Source organism: Lampetra fluviatilis, chromosome 30, assembly GCF_964198595.1.
Source record: "Lampetra fluviatilis chromosome 30, kcLamFluv1.1, whole genome shotgun sequence".
Classification (NCBI taxonomy): Eukaryota; Metazoa; Chordata; class Hyperoartia; order Petromyzontiformes; family Petromyzontidae; genus Lampetra; species Lampetra fluviatilis.
In genome coordinates this window covers 1,812,928-1,832,152 of record NC_136304.1, presented here as the reverse complement: position 1 = coordinate 1,832,152, position 19,225 = coordinate 1,812,928, and the positions used below count along the sequence as shown (strand labels likewise).

The 19,225-nt window shown below is 49.0% G+C and overlaps 2 protein-coding genes across 2 annotated transcripts; one reads left to right on the top strand and one right to left on the bottom strand.

Annotated features, from left to right (window-relative positions):
• Positions 1-717: 717 nt before the first annotated feature.
• On the top strand, positions 718-3,425 carry LOC144943346 (uncharacterized). Its single transcript, XM_078870720.1, has 2 exons — positions 718-1,688; positions 2,685-3,425. Exons 1-2 carry the CDS (start codon positions 1,344-1,346, stop codon positions 3,423-3,425), a joined length of 1,086 nt encoding a protein of 361 aa, XP_078726846.1. The 5' UTR covers positions 718-1,343.
• Positions 3,426-3,593: 168 nt separating this feature from the next.
• On the bottom strand, positions 3,594-19,008 carry LMF1 (lipase maturation factor 1). Its single transcript, XM_078870306.1, has 11 exons — positions 18,740-19,008; positions 15,627-15,945; positions 14,626-14,636; positions 13,992-14,140; positions 13,128-13,193; positions 11,519-11,686; positions 10,143-10,314; positions 9,369-9,522; positions 8,542-8,725; positions 6,709-6,821; positions 3,594-6,158 (listed from the first exon to the last, which is right to left on the bottom strand). The coding sequence occupies exons 1-11, from the start codon at positions 18,924-18,926 to the stop codon at positions 5,969-5,971; spliced, it is 1,713 nt and encodes a 570-aa protein (XP_078726432.1). The 5' UTR covers positions 18,927-19,008; the 3' UTR covers positions 3,594-5,968.
• Positions 19,009-19,225: the final 217 nt, after the last annotated feature.

The following is a 19,225-nucleotide window of genomic DNA, read 5'->3' as shown; positions in this document are numbered from 1 at the left end:
TGGGCAATGCAGCAAAGTGGATTGTTCTGCTGCACTTCTATGCATCCCGCCTGCACCAACGTACAATTATCAGCGTGGTGAAGTATGGTCAAATAACCTCCCACGGTCCTTCATCCAGCAATGGTTTTAGGACGCAGCGAATTTGTCCCACGTGAAATTAAACCACGCGTGACATGAATTCAGTCAGGGACAGGTCACAGGCAACGCTGCACGTTCAACCGATACATCACCAAGCACACGCCGCTCGATTAAACAAATCATCTGACTTACACATTCTTCATATTTTATTCTCGCCAATTAAAAAACAAATCACCAGGAAAATAACGAGAATGTGATTACTCGCAACATTTCCCCCGCCTGTGAAAAACTGCGGACGTTGTGAAACAGCGCATTAGCGGCAGCTTTGCGCTTTATGAACGAGGAAATTCCCGAATGCAGTGCGTTATTCATCTTTATTATTTCGATATTCTATTCGTGCCTCTGCCAATATGTTCAGGAGCTGGTTGTCAATGTGTAGGTCTGGAGGCCAGGACGAGAGAGCTCCAGGCGTTGGGAGTTCGTCGAGTTTTGCTATTCCTCCTGCTCTGTTGAAAGAGCGTAGACTTCGTGCTTTTCCGCACGGCCCATAGTTTGGGTTGCATGGCCACGACTTACATTTTGATCCCAGTTTGCCGAGTTATATTTGTCACACTTACCGGAAACCCAGTGATTGGGCTATAATGTGTAGCCAGGTCGCTTCTGAGAAAGAAACCCAGGTCAGTGGGCTTTACTTGGTGAGATACAAAAATAGTTTAGTTTTATTTGTATATATTTTCAAGTGATTTGTTTACCTTATTGATACTTCGCACTCCTATCGTGTTTTTGTATTGTTTGTTGTAGCGTTCTGATCCGATTCCTCCAGTATATATAAAAAAAAACATTCTCATTCTGATATAAGGAGAATTCATTACCCAGCACTCAAAAGAAGCACAACACCCGTTTAGTTGGACAGACACTGGCAAAATGATCTTGAAACAAGCTGAAGCTCTGGCATTTACTGTGTGCAGTATAACGACAACAACAACAGTTTCGCCCACGAGACAGCCACACGCCCTCCCCCCGACGGTATAGCCGCTGTTGGGGCAAAGCGTTGTTCACGGTCAGCTGGTGGTTGCACGCGGCTGAGGAAGGGAGGCGATGGCGGCGCTGCCGCCGTCACCATCATCACCCCAGGACGGCCGCCTTCATCTCGACAATCGCCGTTTCCACATGGCACCAGGCATCGTATAAGGTCGAGCCGACCTAGAGGAGGGAGCGGGGGGTCCAGGGGACGACCCACACGCACCGACCCACCAACCCCCACTATGGGCAACGCGATCGCTGTCCTCACCGGGAGTGGTGCTGAAGTTCAAGAGGGGACGCCGCGTGGAGGAGGAGGAGCTGGAAGCGGCGGCGCAGGACACGCGGAGGGACGGCAGTGGGACCGTGAAGAATCTCCGTGTTCTCGCTCGGTGCTGTGCGTGCCTCGGCCGGACAAGGACACGGGCTGCTGGACCTGCTGTGCCCTCCCTGCCGGCTGGAGCGTAGCCCAGGCCTGCGACCTCCTGTTGCTGCTGCTCCTGGCGGTGCTGCTGCTCCATCTGCTCGCTTGGCCGTTGCTGCCGGTCGCGCGGGGCCTGCGGGCGGTGGCAGTTACGGTCATCTCCGTGGTGAGTTCGGTAAAAGTTCCGTTGTTGTTGTTATGATTTAAACCGGGCGAAGGCCCCAAATGAGGCTGACAGATGTCTTGAGAACGGCAAAGGGTGGATCTTTAAGATCATTGATTTACACCTCGTCATTGTTTACCGAGTCCCCAAGACTGTTGTGCGGTTTGGTTTATTTTGGGTACGGGATGGGGACTAGGTTACAATATTAATTGAACACGGCTAAATCAACACGCACGGACCTTTGTCGATAAAGCATTAACATTCAGGTCCGTCAGCCTGAACGGGACTTGGAGACGTCTTCTAAATGAACATCGCAAACGACCCTCCTGCTTCCCGAGTCGACGCATTTTCGATTCGATGTCGCGATCTGATTCGAGAATCGATTATTTTAACATCGTCGTGAATGCAGCGCCTCCAGTGGCCGCAGAGCTCAAATGGGAAGTATTAACACTTGGGACGTGTTTGAATGGAAAATGATTCTACCCCACACATGGCTGGTTCACCGCGTACACCCAGTGCAGTATTAAATTAGCGCATTGGTGTTGCTCTTATTCGCTTTGGATGTTCACATATCTGACCTTTTTTCACATATACGCCTATACCTCTGTTCTCAGCTGGTCCGCTATGCGACAATGTACAATACAGTACTCACACAATCATACCCGTCAACCCCTTATCAGTGCCGACCTTGTGACAGACCAATCCATACCTTATTGGTCATCCCGTGCCCCCTATAAATCTCAACGTTCATCCTACAAAGACCCATCACAAGGGAGAAGCACAAACAAATACAAAAAACTTCGCCCGTATTGAAACGGCTGTACGCCGTATGGACCTGAAAACTCAATTTCCTGCACAAGAATAGGGGGTAAACCGTACGGGTTGACACGGTATGCACATTGGGCATTATTTCATTATTTACCCGTGTAAGAAACGTCCGAATAGTTTCAAGTTTCTCCATCAATTAACTGTTCCGTGTTTTTTTTCCTTTCTGCACAGCTACACAGTGCGTGGAACGTAGTCGTCGGCACTTTATTCAGCAGACAATCGGCCGGCAGCGATGCAAGGCAGGGGGCCCCCGCCGAGGCCACAGGGAGAGCGTCGCTGTCCGAGACGCAGGTGGCCACCGTGAGGGCGTGCGTCGCCGCGATGCTGGCGGCCACCGACAAAAGGCCCTACGGCGAGGCGAGCCCCGCACATGTCCTGACCAGTTCCGCGACCAAGCTGGGGTCGAACGGCGACGACACCGACGAGGTCACCGAAGAGGAAATCGTCGAAGTGGAGATCGACGAGGAGGAGATCATCATCGACGAGATGGAGTCGGGCGGCTACGCCGATGGGTTCGTCGACGGCGGCAGACTCGACGGGGCCGAAAAGCGCAAAATGTTTCACGCGTCCTCGATGGCAGGCAACGGCAAGCGCTTCAAAGCCGAGCAGCCGAGGGAATGCTCCACCCGCGCGGACGGAGAAGAAGCTCAGGAGCAGAGCAACCTGGCGATGCTCGCCCACATCAGCGAGAAGGTGCGCCTCATCATGGAGAACCAGCGCGACCACAAGAGGCAACTGAAAGAGATGCAGGTGAAGGCAGCGGGTGCCAATGGCCAGGCGCCAGCGCCCGTGAACAGCAACGACGGCGGGAGCAGCAGCAGCAGCGGCGGCAGCGCCATCCTCGATGCTGCCAAAGATGCAAAGCCGGGCACCTCGAGGCCTCGATCTGCTTGGCCCCGCAAGAACCGATAAAGCACGTCCATGCCCCGTGATATCAGCGACCAACTGCGTGCACTCGGTACGCGTGCTCGTACCTCCTCTTTGCACCTCCGCTTCAGAGTTTTGTCATGTATACTTTGAGAACCCTTCATCCTAGTTTGCTCGCTCAACCACACAAGATGACCACGTTGAGGCATTCATTTCAGATATAATTGACGGTTGTTCGCTTGAAAATGTATTTTAGATTTGATCTAAAAAAAAATGTTGACGTCGTCCACAACGGAGTTGTGTGTAATTGATACACTTGGCGTCGCTCAGGCGGCATCTTTCACAAGTAGCAATTATTCAAGGAAACACGCTTCTGATGGTCACCGTACCAAATTGACATTTATTTGGAGCCACAAAATAAATCTTTATTCATACAGCAGTGGTTTTTTTGGTGTTGCATGAAACGTAACAGGATGTTAGGCCAACGTTGGGAAAAAAACGTTGCCTGCCAACCTTTGGCTGCCGACCGAACCACGTGCCGGCAGTGACCCATCGGTCGCGTGTTGCTGGGTCGTCTCGTTGAGACACACGCGTGGACCACCTCGCCTCCCTGCGGCAATGACCCCTTGTTGCTACTCCATTCACTCTCAACCGAAGAGGCCTCACCCTCCCTTGTTCCTGCTCAGAGTAGAAGGGTTCCCGTGAAGTAAAGTTTCAGTCTTGATCCAGAAAATATGGAATGTTGGGCCGAGTGTCCAAAAGCTTCTAACCACATTCTAACATTGGCCCAACGTTGCGATGTTTACTGGGAACGCACACTTGCCGACGATTGTAAGAAAACACAACGTTAAATTGGCAATCGTTTGATTCGGCAAAAACAGTTCAACAAAAGGTGACTCGGAGTGAAACATACTTTGCAAATGAGACTATCCTAGTCTCTTGAGTTCTGGTAAAAAAATACACTTCATGCTTTGACTTCCAAAACATACAATAAAGTAACGTAATCTTGAGTCTTTCCAGACTTGTAATCCTTGAAATTAAACCAATTCCACATTCTTTAAATGTGACTCGCTAGACAGGTGTTGGGACAAGCTCCGCAGTGCCTGATCATGCAGCCAACTCTGAATTTCCCGAGGTAATGGGAGAGGAATGATGGCTCGGATAGATAAACAAAAAATATTCCGTAAAACTTATTTACTATTCACCTAAGTAGAATGTCGTGTGAAGAAGTAGAACAAACTCGTGTTTCTACACGGCAGGGCAGAAAACACGTGACGTACACATCACTCAGCCATTTAAATATATTTGTTCTTGAATTAAAGCCACGTGTTTGCATTTACTTATGGATATTTGTGGTGGAGTAAGAACCGGGTCACTGTCCCTCGATGAGCAGAAAGTTGATAGAATCAGTGCGTACATAGATATTTTATTTTTTCACAATGACGGTTAATCCGCAAGCCAGATAATCCACCAATGGAGAACCTCGAGGTAATTGTTTGATGGTCTCCCCCAATCGATCGGCGTTACTGTCTTCGCAGTGCAAAGTTTCCGATTACAGAATAACTCCATACAGTAGACTTGGTATGCGCAGTACATGGTGGGAAAAAGTAAACATTGCCAAAATGATCATCAAAAGTAGGTCTTCTTTTCGCCCTATAAAACGTATTAAGTGCCCATGGCCGTCTTAAATTAGGATATGGTTTGTGTAAAATGTGCCCAATAGCAAGGCTAATAAGTGCAATACCAACACCATGATCCCCAATAATCGATATGGCAAGGTTCTTCAACTGGGGGCCCATAGGTCAAATATGGTCCATTGAGAGATATGGTAAACTAACAGGGACAGATTAGTAAGGTGAGATATTAAACAAGCTATGAGTACGCTCCAGACAAGGGATAAAGATTTGTGAGATAAAAGCAGCCGCGGATCGTAACGCAGTGGCAGCCAAGGAATGGAACGCGTCCGACAGGATGTCCATTGGGAAGGTGGAGCGATGAAATCAGTTCATGTCGAGCAGGTGCTGCGACGATTATTAAATTGCAGGATTGCGAAAAGGGGTGGGGGGGGGGTCAGCTTTGGGAGGGCTTCATCCAGCAGTGGATTGACCATGGCTGATGGTAACGATAACGGTGCAATGAAAGCAAGATAAGCAAGAGCCCTTGAGACGAGAGAGGGACAGATTACTGGTCGCGCGTGCGGACGTTACGACGTCCCGGAAACACGCAAGGTCATGAATGTCTGTACGCGTGACACTGTGATGTTAAAACGTTACGGGACGTGTGACGTCGCGTGGGCCTGCCGGCCACACGCTATTATCGTTAAGCACCCTCGGGGCTACAGCAGCAGCACGAAGCTGAAAAACCGACAGCAGTGGGCGCACACTTCCCTGCAGCCTCGCCGGCCACCGCCACCCTTCCGTCGTTCACCCAAACATCTGTCGCCAAGCGAAGCACGATCAGCACGGTTGGCCTGCGTGCGGCGCGAAAGAACTTCAACATACATCACGGCTTTTTGCGCCGCAAACGTGCTTCGTTGTTGTTGTTGTTTTCCCTGTCTTTCGGGAGCGACGGCGGAGGCGCAGCGGCGATTAAATGGGCTGGTTGCGGGGCGCGCGGAGATGCGGCCACTCCTGCGCGCGGAAGAACGCGGCGAGCGAGTCGAGGTTGACGGGCGGCAGGTAGCGGTCCAGGAGTTTGCGCTGCCACCAGTGCCCGGCGGACGCGCGGGCGCTGCCCGGCTCGCTGAACTGGTAGCGGAAGTGCTGCGCCCTTATCCACCTGCAAGGCGATGGTGTTAGCGGCCTCTCCCGGCTGGTAGGTTTAGCTTGCAGCCGTCGTTAACAGTGTGCGGTAATGGGATGGTGTTTGTCGTGGTACGGGGTTGTCCAGCCAACACTATGGGACGGGATATTATCATCTGGGTGATTCGAATCGTGGATCAATTATAATTTTTTTGGCGAACATTTTTACCAAACTCCTTTCCAAACTCATTCATTTCTATACCTCGTTCATACAGATTTGCTTTCATGAGGCCGAGTGTCAAATTATTATATTATTTGCATACATTGTAAATGCACACGATTCGATGTGTATATCGCGAGTGAGCCGATGGTGTGTTCGTTGCATTTCCACGCCATCCTACACACGTCTCCGAATCGATTATTGTTTGCGACGTCAGCAGCACGGCACGGCGTCTGCAGCGGAAATGTCAACCTGGCGCCTCCTGAGCCGCGCCAGACTCATTCGGTACGGCCCCGGCACGGCTCAGTCAGTACAATGGAAAAGGGGTAAACAAGTGGCTGTGGATTTTAGAAAGGTCGCCACTCACCGGGGAGGGTCGCGGCCCTCAAAGGGGTTCTTGCCCATCAGAGACAGCGTTTGGTTGTCGTTGGTGAGCAGCTTCCCGACAAGATGCAAAAGCCAGGGGTTCTGCTCGTACGTCTTATTGAACAACAGGGACAACGCCGCGTTCGTTAAACACTTCATCGAGCAACGCTTCACGTCGGCGTTGACATGTTGCCGATCTTTTTGATGAGCTGACGATTTACTATGGCCGCTGCAGTTGCGCGTAAAATAATCACATTGATTTGCAGCGGTGAATCAATCCAATACGGGATGAAGGCTTTCCCATGCAATGTTGATAATGGTTCTTATTTTTAGTTTTCACCATACTTTCACCATGCTGAGTAAAGTGCGGATTGTTGAAGGGGGCGCCCAAGGTTGGTTCAGACATCGCTCGCCACTGATGTGCGCGGAGCGATCCCCACGCTTCTGGGTTCATAGCGCACAGCGTTAACTACTCTGCCAACGCCCCAGAGATATCATATGTCATCGGGTTCTATTAAAAGAAAAAAAAAATCTGTAAAAAGATATTTATTGGGGTTATTTGAGGCAAAATGGCGAGACAGCTAATGGCCACACATTCATAAAATTTACACCCCAATGACACAGTTAATTAAAATGACAAATGTATGCATTAATTTTTCAAGTAATAAATTCATAACATTGATTAAAAAACGAATTACTAACACTCCTCGAGTGTTCTGAAGTATATTTTATCATTTAAAATTCATTAATTAACTTTGATTAAAATGATATCAGAGAGTAGGCAAGTCATGGAATTCATTCAACACAAAGATCATGGCTAGCTTTCCAACATGGCTTCATCCTTGGAAGTATCTCATCAGTGCTATGGCAGCTGTCAGAGCAAAATGCATTTTCATATTTGAAAATTGTGCTTTTTTTTGCTCTGCATTGGATCTATAGGTTCTGGCAAACCCTTAGATCAATTTGGCCAATTTTCATAAGGGTAAGTTCCAAATATCTACAGAACTTTATGCTAAAGTTTTTTCCATTTTGAACCGTCTGTACGAGACTTACCGTGCCCCTCCTAGCTAATAAAGAACTGACAGCGCCAACGCAAAAACACGTTTTGAACAAAACAAATATTGTGAAAACAGTAAACGGAACATCATCATCACCTTATCATCTAGATGTATGCAGTGCCTTATTCCCAGGTGCTTTCAAGCCATGATCAAAATGATACAGGAGATGATAGTTGTTGAGAGTGCGGTTTATTAAAAGTGGTGGTGTAAAGTCACGTAGAAGGGAAGTAATATAATAATTTTAAAAAACATAATTAAATAATTCTTCACCTGAGGACGGCTGCTTGCGTTGTGGCCGAAACATCGTGAGAATTATTTTATTATGTTTTATTTTTATTATTTTATTACTTCCCTTCTACGTGACTTTACCGAAAGAACCAAGAAGATGAATCCATGCAGTCACGGAAGCTTTAAATCGAAATTTAGTGGTGGTGTAGTTTTGGTGATAGTTAAGAGAGGTTACAGAGGGATTGGGGTGGAGCTGGTTGTAGCTGGGGGTGGGGGCAGGGAGTAGCGGTAGTGATAGGGGAAGTCAGGGGTAGTGATAGGGGTTGGGGTAGTGAAAGGAGTTAGGATAGTGATAAGGGTAGGGGAAGTGATAGGGAAAGTGATAGGGTTAGGCCTGGTCATAGCTGGGGGGCAGGGGCAGGGAGTAGCAGCAGGATGGGTGAGGGAGGAGAGACGGCTTTCAAGGGAGCAGGCGGAAGCCGGTTTACAGTGAAGACCGATGCCGAGGGGGCAGTCGAAAAGGCTCCTGGCGAGGCGGCCGAACGCACCTGGAAAGCGGCGAACCACATGAGCCAGTCGAGGCGGTAGTGGTAGGGCGAGACGAGGCAGGGGCGGCGGCGCGTGTCGCCCGGCTTGCACACAAAGTCGTACTCCTCCCACTCGGTGGCCGCGTCCGCCGGGTCCACGCTGGCCGTGCCCTGCAGCACGACCTCCGTGCGCTCCTTGGTGATGCTGCCAGCGGCGGCCACGCCCACGACACACGCGTTCACGTTTTTCAAAAATTGCTTTCATGATTTGACCGTCGCTTTGGTCGGTTGTCACTGTGCTGAGGGTCTGCTGCTTGCGTCTTGTACAGCGCTTTTGAGATATTTGATGAAGGGCGCTTTATCAATACAATCATTATATATATGTCTTTTAATATAATAGTCACCCCTATATCTGTTTAATGTTTCTGTAATTGAATTTTTCCTGTACAGTGAAAAGTAAAAAAATCTGCCCGAGCCGACTTACCCCGACAATGAATTTATTGTTTAACTTAGATTTACGTTTCTGCAATATTATCGATTTCTCATGTGACGACACATTTGTTTTCCTACGAGTTTTATTTGCCAGGCCACTCCTGCAATTCAAGAGCACCCTGGTGTTGTTATCTTGAGCTCTCACCTGGTTAAACAAAAACAAACTTGAACAGTGCCAAGAGAGGCAGGCACGCAAGCACACGCACGCACACACACGAGCGAGCGAACGGGGATGGGGATAGCGAGGTGCGTATACAATCGGGTCACGCAGCTCGTGATACATTCAATTCGCTCGTGGGAACACAAGAGACAGACGAGCGCCGCCTTGCTCGGTCGCACGAAGCCGGCGGGCTCACCTGCCGAAGGCGCCGTAGGTGTTGACGATGCGCAGCGGGTCGAAGGAGGAGTTCATGCGCTGCGTGGAGCTCATGAGGTTGTGCACCACGGGCACGCTCAGATACGCGATGAGCAGTGCAAGCAGCACATGCACGCAACTGCGCACCAGCGCACCTAGAAGGAACGTTCAAACGTTTTAAGTTGAACAGATTAATTGATACGCACGTGAAATCGCGTGTTTAAAATATATATGTGTATAACTGAATGTAAACAAATCTCGAAATGTATTAAATCAGGGGCGGGGAAGCTATGGTCCACAAATTTATTTCGTACGGCTTGCAGCCAAGTAAGGCCCACCACTTAAAAATAGCCCACAAATTATATATATATATGTTATCAGATACAGCACAACTGAGAAAACCTATGAGCAGTAGTGATATTTACCATCATTGCAAGCATCTTAGCCACACCAATTGAGGACAAGAGATAAATAGTTTCAACCTGGCAACACCCATTCGTCATTCGGTGACATCTGAAAGATCTGTTATGAAAAAGGGGCATCGCCCGTAACATTGCCGATCGTATATATATATGTTCCTCTTGAGGGCAGTGTTATTGATGAATATGTTGAGATTTTGTTCATCGCCACTGTCCACCCCACTGCCAAGGCAGCATCACAATTCAGCGGCGTTTTGCGTTTAAAATTCCTATTGGGCCCCCTCCCCCCCCACCAATAAGCAAAAGCATTGACGACAGCTGAAATTAAACGCATGTGGAAAGGCACCCAGGTTTACCCAGTTTGCGGGGTCGCTTATCCTTTTCTTCTTCCGCTTGAAGTGCCATCAACTTCTCCCTTTTGGACCGGCTCATGAGGAAGCTCAGAGACGCGTCGTCGAAGCAGGCCAGGCTCGGTATTATGGTAAGCCAGTTCAAGAAGCTGAGGTTCCCGCTGATTATCAACACCACCTGGCACGAGACAAAGAGACGATGAAAACCACATCACCGTGACGAGTTCATTTCGAAGTCAACCAGAGTCACGGATGGGCATGCTGATAGGCCAACAGAGCATATTTTTTGCTGACCAGACGAAGGCAAATTTTTATGCAGGAAAGTAATTTTCCATAATACAGATGTTTTGGGATAGATCGCGTAAATATATAGATGTGTCGTTAAACCCGCCACCACCCGACACAGCCAACTAGTAAGGTTTGTCACATAAACAGAACGTGCCAATTCGTTACTAGTACAGCACAGCGGTGTGTTGGAGAGCAAAGCCACAACATTTACAATCTGAGTACGACGTTTCGCCAGTAATTACAACAAGCTTCATCAGGCGACAGCCATGTCACTACTTTTGTCATCTTAGAGCATTGCATGTTTTACTAAACATTTGCTTTTTCATCTAAATTATATTCCGATTGCGCTATGACCATGATGAGATATGAATACATTTAAACGCATCACGTTCTATCGCATGTTAAAAATTACTTCAGAGGTCCATTCAATTGCCCTTTATCCAAAAAAAAAACCCAGTGCAAATTCCCATGTGCTCTACTACAAAATGGTCGTCACATAGCAATTACGAACTACATTTTTTGTTTCGTCTTCAGAGTTGCAAAGAGCCAAGTTCGCGTAAAAACGAATGATGACCGTTTTCTTGTGCAGTCATTGGCGACGGAGCTGACACGCTTCAAAACGCTTTTGAATCACAGATGGGTTACCTGGATTCGAACCCAGGTTCTCAGTGGTCCAGGCTCAGTGCTCTGACTACGTATTAGCCCATTGAGCCACCCCAGCCACCTCATGCATTTTCAACATCGCACCGAGTGCTCCATAAAATACGAATTTGGTACGACCGAGTTGATTTCACACTCTCCCTTCTGAAGCAAGTTCCTCGGTAAGCATTGCATTAAAGTACTGACCAAAAATATAATGGATTTACATAGGGAACCGAATTTGTAGGCATGATGGTATTGGCAAACTGTTCATTGACAGTGTTTTCCCAGCAATGTTTTCCCCTCCCCTTGGCGAGCAGTCCATCGTAATGTATGCACGAACATGTTGAACTTCTTTCACACCGTACGTAGCCGACCGTGCTCATTGGAGGTACGGACCCCCGGCCCGTGATCCCTTGAGGGTGCGCGTTTCGTGCGACGAGTGCGGTCCGCACCTGGAAGAGGATCTGCAGGAGGCCGTGCACGATGCGGAAACGACGCCCGAGCAGCAGGAAGAAGGGCACCACGAGCTCGATGAAGTGGTTCGTGAGCGTCTCGGCGCGGTGGAACCACGCCGGCTCGCGGTGCATATAGTACGCCACGGGGTTTGGCACCGGCTGAGTCTGGTTGAGACACCGAGGAACAACATCACCACGATCGTCGTCGTCATCAGCCAAGATCAATACGCTGCTGGGTTAAGGCTCACCCCGCCATGCCGCCCCCCCCCCCCCATTCCATCGCCATCTCTCAGACGGTCACTGCATCGCACGGCACTCTCAGATGCACTTCTGCGGCCATCTGGAATGCTCTTCCTTCCGATATTAGGAAGCTACTGGAGCTATGCACTTTTAAATAATCTAGATGGAAAACAAATTTTTTAGAACTGCTTTTTGCATTCGAATTGTTGTCCTTCCCCTGCACCTTCAATTAACATGGTGGGCTACGCACGGTGCGAAAAAAGTTCAACAAACATACATTCATCTTTCAAGAGTCGTGCGATGTAACAATCCACCCAGCACCTGCACACCAATTGATTTCATTACAACATCTCGATGTGATGGATGCATTCTCCGGCATGTTCCATCCCTTGGATGAGACTACATCATTATTCTCGAAATGAATATGAAGCATCCCTGTCAACCCCGTATCAGTGCCTATCTTATTACAGACCAATTCAGACCGTATTGGTCACCCCGTGCTCTTATAAATCGCAACGTTCATCCTACAAAGTCCCATCACAAGGGAGAAACACAATCAAGTAGACAAATACTTGTTAAATTTTGCTCGTATTGAAACGGCTGTACGCTGTATAGACCTGAAACCTCAATTTCCCTGTACAAAACGGGTAAGCCGTATGGGTTGCCAGGTATGATGAAGTAACCGTGTTGGTTTTCAGCAACAGTATGTCAAACCCGCCAGTTCAAGTTAAACTTGCTGCCACAGTGTCAGATGGAGAGTTTTATGTTAATGTATATTGGCCATAACGAACTAAGAGGACATTTTTGCCCAAAAAAATAACAAATATTTAGTTAGGTGATGTTTTATATAAAAATCGGTTTTAGAGTATTGTGCAATTGGGTCATCACTTAAACTCTTATTACGATTGGTATTATCAGTGTGAGGCTGAGATGGTCAATTTTGTGAACTTTGTCACTTTGAAATTGCAATCATTGCCTCGACCGAATTTAAAAGGAATTAGTAATAAGTGGTTGATGGTCTCACTCCAGTCACCAATGGGTGCACACAAAAAACTACTCCCTCCTATTCAATATGTATTTTTTTTATTACATTTGGCACGTCGGTCCTTGAGATTGAAAAAATATAGATGTGTTTTGACTGACATGCAATGAACATTTCTACAGCAGGGCATATGGGAAAAACACAGCACTCCGAGTGTGAATAAGAGGTTACTTGAAGGGATCTCGGAAGCATTGCATTGTGCTGGGAGAGTTCCGAATTGAAAATGTTGATAACAACACAGCTAGAATAACATTGGGGGGAAAAGGCGGGAAAAAAGGCGGGGAAAAAAGGCGGGAAAAAGGTAAGAAAAATGGCACTCATTACCTCATAGTGGTAATCCATGCATGTGAGGTCTCGCCAGCATTTATCGCCACGGATTTTAATCAAACCCTGAAAAACATGGTTTGTTGCTGTAATAGACGACTTAACAGCGGCATTCATCAGGTGCATTTATGTAACCGTACTCGCATATTAATACTTCACATGTTCGTGCCTGCTGGCAATAATTGAGATTATGACTATAAATAGTGACACATGCAACTTAAGAACCTGAATAAATCTCAAGTCAGGTTAAACATTGACACACGAAAAGGGTCCTTCACTGCCAAACACACAGCAGTATATAATTTAAACATATTTCATTGCTGTACACGGGAATCTCAAAAAAGTCCAAAATCGAAAGATAGATTTTTAAAAATGCGTTTCAATCTGTAAACTGCGAGCTTAGCAGCGTATTCTGGTTGAACGACGTTATGGCTCGAAGGGTTTCACTACTGTTATTCCTTTATTGTGTAACATTCATTTGCCCAACAATGTTTCACTTAGTCTCAAGACTCTATTAGTTTTCACAGGAGGGGGCGATGTTGCTACGCATCTTCCTAATTGAGTACATTTTATGAGAATTTCTTCGAATTTGGAAATTTTGTCAAATTTGACACCAGTACACATGGCTTACATTTTTTCCAATAACATAACAGGATCACTGACCCCCCACTGCGAATCAGACCACACGTATTTATTTTGGTTAATACACCCGCAACATTAACCAGGGATGCCGTGGGGCTCGAACCGCAAGAACCCTCTGCAACAGGCGGCAAACGCGTCACCGCTCGGCCATGTCACCGTCCCAGTGGCAGTGATGAGAGTTACTGTACGGGCAGCAGAAGGATGCGTGTTAATCGGACTCACAGCGCCGAGCATGATTCGAAATATGAGCCAGAGGAAGGCCCATAGGACGATACGTGAAGGTGGCGAGCCACGTGGGTACTGCTTCAGTGACAGCAGCGGGCACAGAAATATGGCGAGGAAGCCAGTCTCGAGCAGCTGCGATTCCCACCCTGCAAGACACGCAAGCCCCAGCCACCGGTCATTATAGGCAAGCCAATAAACGAATAGAATATTAACTTGTACACACGCCTGGGCTGTGGGTAATGGGTTATCCGACACAAGTTTAAAGCTTCACGTGCGAGAAAAAAACTTTAAAAGTTACGTAGTCAGGCACCAGTGATGGCACTGCACCCACATGAAAACGTATCAGAGTGATCTCATTAGAGTGCGATAATGACGCACTAAAGCGTACGTTTTTTCTACTCATGAACAAAGCTTCAAACTTATTTCAGGGAGCTCAGCACACAGCATAGCTATACATCGACAAGAGCTTTTTGTTTTTTTGTTGTATTTTTTTCTGATGAAATCATCTATTTTAAAGAAATTGCCAACTTTTGAAAGAAAAATAAATCAAACGTTACATTTAAGTTACCTTGAAACTTTACCTTTCAATTTTGACTGTAGATGAAAGTTATATAAAATTTGTATCACTCACCAAAGGAGTACCTGAAAGAGATCAAAATCATTTTGAATATTAGAAATAGATAAAAAATCAAGTAAAAAAATAGCAAACATTACCAACGATCTTTCCAAAAAATTATATCACACTGTTAATATTTAGAGGCACGTGCAAATATAGTGTGAAATATTCTAAATAATCAGCCCTTTGTCACTACATTTGTGGATGAAGTCCTGCCCATGCCATGTCAATTATGGAGGCTATGTGAACATCCTTTATTACCACATGGGGTCAATGTGAGTTGGTGAAATCGGAGGATCAGGTTTTGTATCAATATCACTCGCTAATGATGTTAAATCGTGACCAGGAGTCGAACTCAAGCCACTGAGATCATAGCACAGTGTTGCTAACTGTTGTGTCACTGCGCTCCTCTATAACGTGTTGACATACACATTTAAGCTTGAATATTTTAAGCAGTTTGTGTTGAGTGAATGTTTCCATTATTATATTCAATCTATAGCCATCTTTGAAAATACGATAACTTTACACTTGATTCAATAAAAATCAAACATAAATTGCTATATATACACGCTATATATATTAGAGGTGCAATGATGCATCGATTAATATCGCAATACTGGACACGTATAAAATCAAAGTGAAGGAATCAATGTTTTATTATTATTAATAAACGCTGTATTCAATGATTCATGTGACTTTTGCAGGCACTAGCGACCGCAAGATCCACAACAATTAAATAAAAGATTATTGAATAAAATCATGACTGTGTTTCGCAATAATTAATCAAATAACTGGGTGATTAAGTGAATTGTTTACACCTCCAAAATTCATGAGTTGAGTTTATTTTGTTTGACCAGATGAGAACCAGGTGAGAACACAAGAGACTAGGAAAGTCTTAAATGCAAAAGTGACAAACACGGCCATTATTATTCCAGCTGGTAACGGCTCATCGAGGATTTTCAACAAACTTACTGCGGCGAATGCCACAGCCCTCTCAACCACGAAGGCAGACTCACCAAATCTGTCCGACCGCCACAAGCGAGTGGTACAGCATCCACAGCGCGGCCATCACGATCATGTTGGCACGGCCAGTCAGCGCCACAAACGCGGCCAGGGCCAGCCCTGCGCACGCCACGGCGTCCAGGGCCCAGTCCAGCGAAGAGGCTTCGTCCAACGCCAGCCACAGCAGCGTGGGCGCGTGGGCGAAGGCCTGGAGGCCCACGGGGCCACCGCCGACGTAACGCAGCATCCGCCGCAGGTAGAGGCTCGCCGGCAGGAGGCCGTTGTCGCCGATCAGCGCTTTGTTCTGGTGCAGTGCCACCAAAAATGCCACCACTGTTGGGACAAAGATCCCCCCGTATAGCATTTACAGACTGTTGGGGCAAGTGTTGTTAGCGAGCACCTATGAAGGCCGGCATGGCACACGAGGGGGTGGGTGGCCAACACCACGCCCGGCCGCCTTTGTCGCCCCAGTGACAATGTTTACGCACCGCAACCAGGTACTCATTTGAAGCTGAGTCAACCTAGGGGAGGCCCAGGATCGGTTCAGATAACACTGGTGTTGGCCGTGAGCGGGAATCGAACCCGGGTCGCCAGGTTCGTAGCGCAGCGTAGCGCTGACCGCTACACTACCGCTCCCCACCGTTGAGATCCAAGGGACACACACGCATGCCGTATTCAGTACACGAGGTAATGGTAAAACGTGCAGGCCTGGAGGTTTCTCGCTGACGCCAATGCTGGTGGAAGGGACTCGAGTGCAGAGAGATATAGAGATCCGATCGAGAGGGAATTTGGCCTACTTGTCCACACTGGTCACACATCTTGAAAGAGTCCCTACGCTTTACCAAAACCACATTTGCAATAACAAATCCGCCAATAACACTGCCCCGAAAGAAATAGGACGTAATTATCGGCAACGTTTCGGGCAATGACCCTTCTGCGTAGCACATGACACACGCGTTCAGTTTTTATTTTGGTTAATTGGGCACGTGCATCACTACCAACGCTGCAGCAACCACATCATTGATTTAAATCTCGGCTGGCTGGAACCCGGATCTCAGCTGTTGCCTGCCAGCCTACCCAGCCCTCTCTCAACGCACACTGCGTCCGCGGCAGAACGTTTGCACTTCGTCTTTCGCTTGCCACATCTAATCGATCACTGTCACCATTTCGCTGCCGTGGATGTCTCATTGTTGACAAGGACCGCAAAGGTGCTGTCGGCTCGTGCAATACAGACAAGTTGACGGATTGTGGACGCTGGAAACATCCCCATGCTGTCATGAAAAGTGTCGTCTACAGTACTGTGCTGAAGTTTAAATTACTTTAGTACAATATTGCTGGGTGGGACCGCCCTAGCCAGAGGATGTCTCGGGATCATCAACAGTATCATTCCTGTGGTCGATAAAATGGGTACCACTTTGTGGGAAGTTAACAGTGGTAATCCTATGGTTACTATTCCATTACACTCTTTGGGACTGTAGATGCGGTAGAAACGACACAATAGTAGTGTACTAACGAGACGACAGTACATCATGAATGTAGGAGTACTGGCATAGGATAGATGGGTAGTCCTAAAGCTTATTTGCGTATAGCGAGACTTTGAATTCTGACGTTTTGACAGAATCAATAGCTGTTCCATTAAAAACAAAACAATGATCTCTCTTGGGCAATTGGGTCCTACTACAAACAATTCACATTTGCAAACGTTCTCATTCATTGACAACAATGCAGCCTAGCTCGCAGGCAGCGTGCAAGTCAGCAGCAGCAGCAGTGAGCCAAGAGCCACCGTGGCCTGCTGGAGATGTGAGACTCGAGAGAGAGAATTGGTGGGTGGGTGGTAATGGTGGTGGGTGGTGGTAGTGGTGGGAGGTGGTGGTTGGTGGTGGTGGGTGGTGGTGGTGGTGGTAGTGGTGGGAGGTGGTGGTTGGTGGTGGTGGGTGGTGGTAGTGGTGGTAGTGGTGGGAGGTGGTGGTTGGTGGTGGGTGGTGGTTGGTGGTGGGTGGTGGGTGGTGGTGGGTGGTGGTGGTGGGGTGGTGGTGGTGGGGTGGTGGTGGTGGGGGTGGTGGTGGGGGGGTGGTGGGTGGTGGGGGGGGTGGTGGGTGGTGGTGGTGGTGGTGGTGGGGGGGGTGGTGGGTGGTGGTGGTGGGGGGGGTGGTGGGTGGTGGGGGGGGTGGTGGGTGGTGGTGGTGGGGGGGGGTGGTGGTGGGTGGTGGTGGTGGGGGTGGTGGTGGGTTGTGGTGGTGGGTGGTGGTGGTGGGTGGTGGTGGTGGGGGTGGTGGTGGTGGTGGGGGTGGTGGTGGTGGTGGGTGGTGGGTGGTGGTGGTGGTGGTGGTGGGTGGTGGGTGGTGGTGGGTGGTGGTGGGTGGTGGTGGTGGTGGGTGGTGGTGGGTGGTGGTGGGTGGTGGTGGGTGGTGGTGGTGGGTGGTGGTGGTGGGTGGTGGTGGGTGGTGGTGGTGGGTGGTGGTGGTGGTGGTGGTGGGTGGTGGTGGGTGGTGGTGGTGGGTGGTGGTGGGTGGTGGTGGGTGGTGGTGGTGGGTGGTGGTGGGTGGTGGTGGGTGGTGGTGGTGGGTGGTGGGTGGTGGTGGGTGGTGGTGGTGGGTGGTGGTGGGTGGTGGTGGGTGGTGGTGGGTGGTGGTGGTGGTGGGTGGTGGTGGGTGGTGGTGGTGGGTGGTGGTGGGTGGTGGTGGGTGGTGGTGGTGGGTGGTGGTGGTGGGTGGTGGTGGGTGGTGGTGGGTGGTGGTGGTGGGTGGTGGTGGTGGGTGGTGGTGGGTGGTGGGTGGTGGGTGGTGGGTGGTGGGTGGTGGGTGGTGGGTGGTGGGTGGTGGGTGGTGGGTGGTGGGTGGTGGGTGGTGGGTGGTGGGTGGTGGGTGGTGGGTGGTGGGTGGTGGGTGGTGGGTGGTGGTGGTGAGGGGGGGGGGCGGTGGTGGGGGTGGTGGTGAGTTCACAAGGCACGGGTCGACTCACGCCCAATGCGTGAGACCCAGCAGGGCGCATGGGGCTTGAGACGAGCCACTGCCGTGCCAAGAATGTCCACGGCTGGGAGGCGTCAGACCAGATGGGGTGTGGGGGGGGTAGTCGTGGAGGGAGGCAAAGAAGTGTACCAATGCACGACTTTGTCTCACGCTCTGACCGTAGATGAGCGCCAGGGCCCGCAGCAGCAGCTCCCGCGTGGCCCACAGAGATCCGGGCCGCAAAATCCGCGCGCTTCCTCGCTCCGTCTCCTCCGGAGGCTTGCCTCCATCTCCTCCTCCTCCTGCTGCTTCATTGACCCTCGTCGCCTGCTCCTTCTTCCTCTGCCTCACGCCGTCTCCGTCCATCGCTGGGGAGCGGCCGACCCAAGAGACGAAGCGAGCAAGGCCACAGCGACACGCCGCAAGCTGCTGCTGCTGCCGCCGCTGCTGTCACTGCCGATATGAATGGGGGAAGTGAGCCGAGAGAGGGCGTCCTTGAGAACGAAGTTGCGGCGCCGGTCCATTGACGTTTGATATTCTTGGTTCTTTCGGTAAAGTCACGTAAATAGAAAACAAAACAATCTAAAAAAGTAAAATAATAAAATTTAATGAAAATAATAAAATAATAAATTTTAAATAATAAAAGCAAAAAACCCACGACGTTT

Excerpts from the sequence above, each read along its gene's own strand:
- LOC144943346 (XM_078870720.1), top strand. The coding sequence starts at position 1,344 with ATGGGCAACGCGATCGCTGTCCTCACCGGGAGTGGTGCTGAAGTTCAA. Across the intron at positions 1,689-2,684 it reads CAGTTACGGTCATCTCCGTG|CTACACAGTGCGTGGAACGT; the intron begins GTGAGTTCGGTA and ends CTTTCTGCACAG.
- LMF1 (XM_078870306.1), bottom strand. The coding sequence starts at position 18,926 with ATGGACGGAGACGGCGTGAGGCAGAGGAAGAAGGAGCAGGCGACGAGG. Across the intron at positions 11,687-13,127 it reads GCATGGATTACCACTATGAG|ACTCAGCCGGTGCCAAACCC; the intron begins GTAATGAGTGCC and ends TGTCTCAACCAG. Across the intron at positions 9,523-10,142 it reads TAAGCGACCCCGCAAACTGG|GTGCGCTGGTGCGCAGTTGC; the intron begins GTAAACCTGGGT and ends CGTTCCTTCTAG.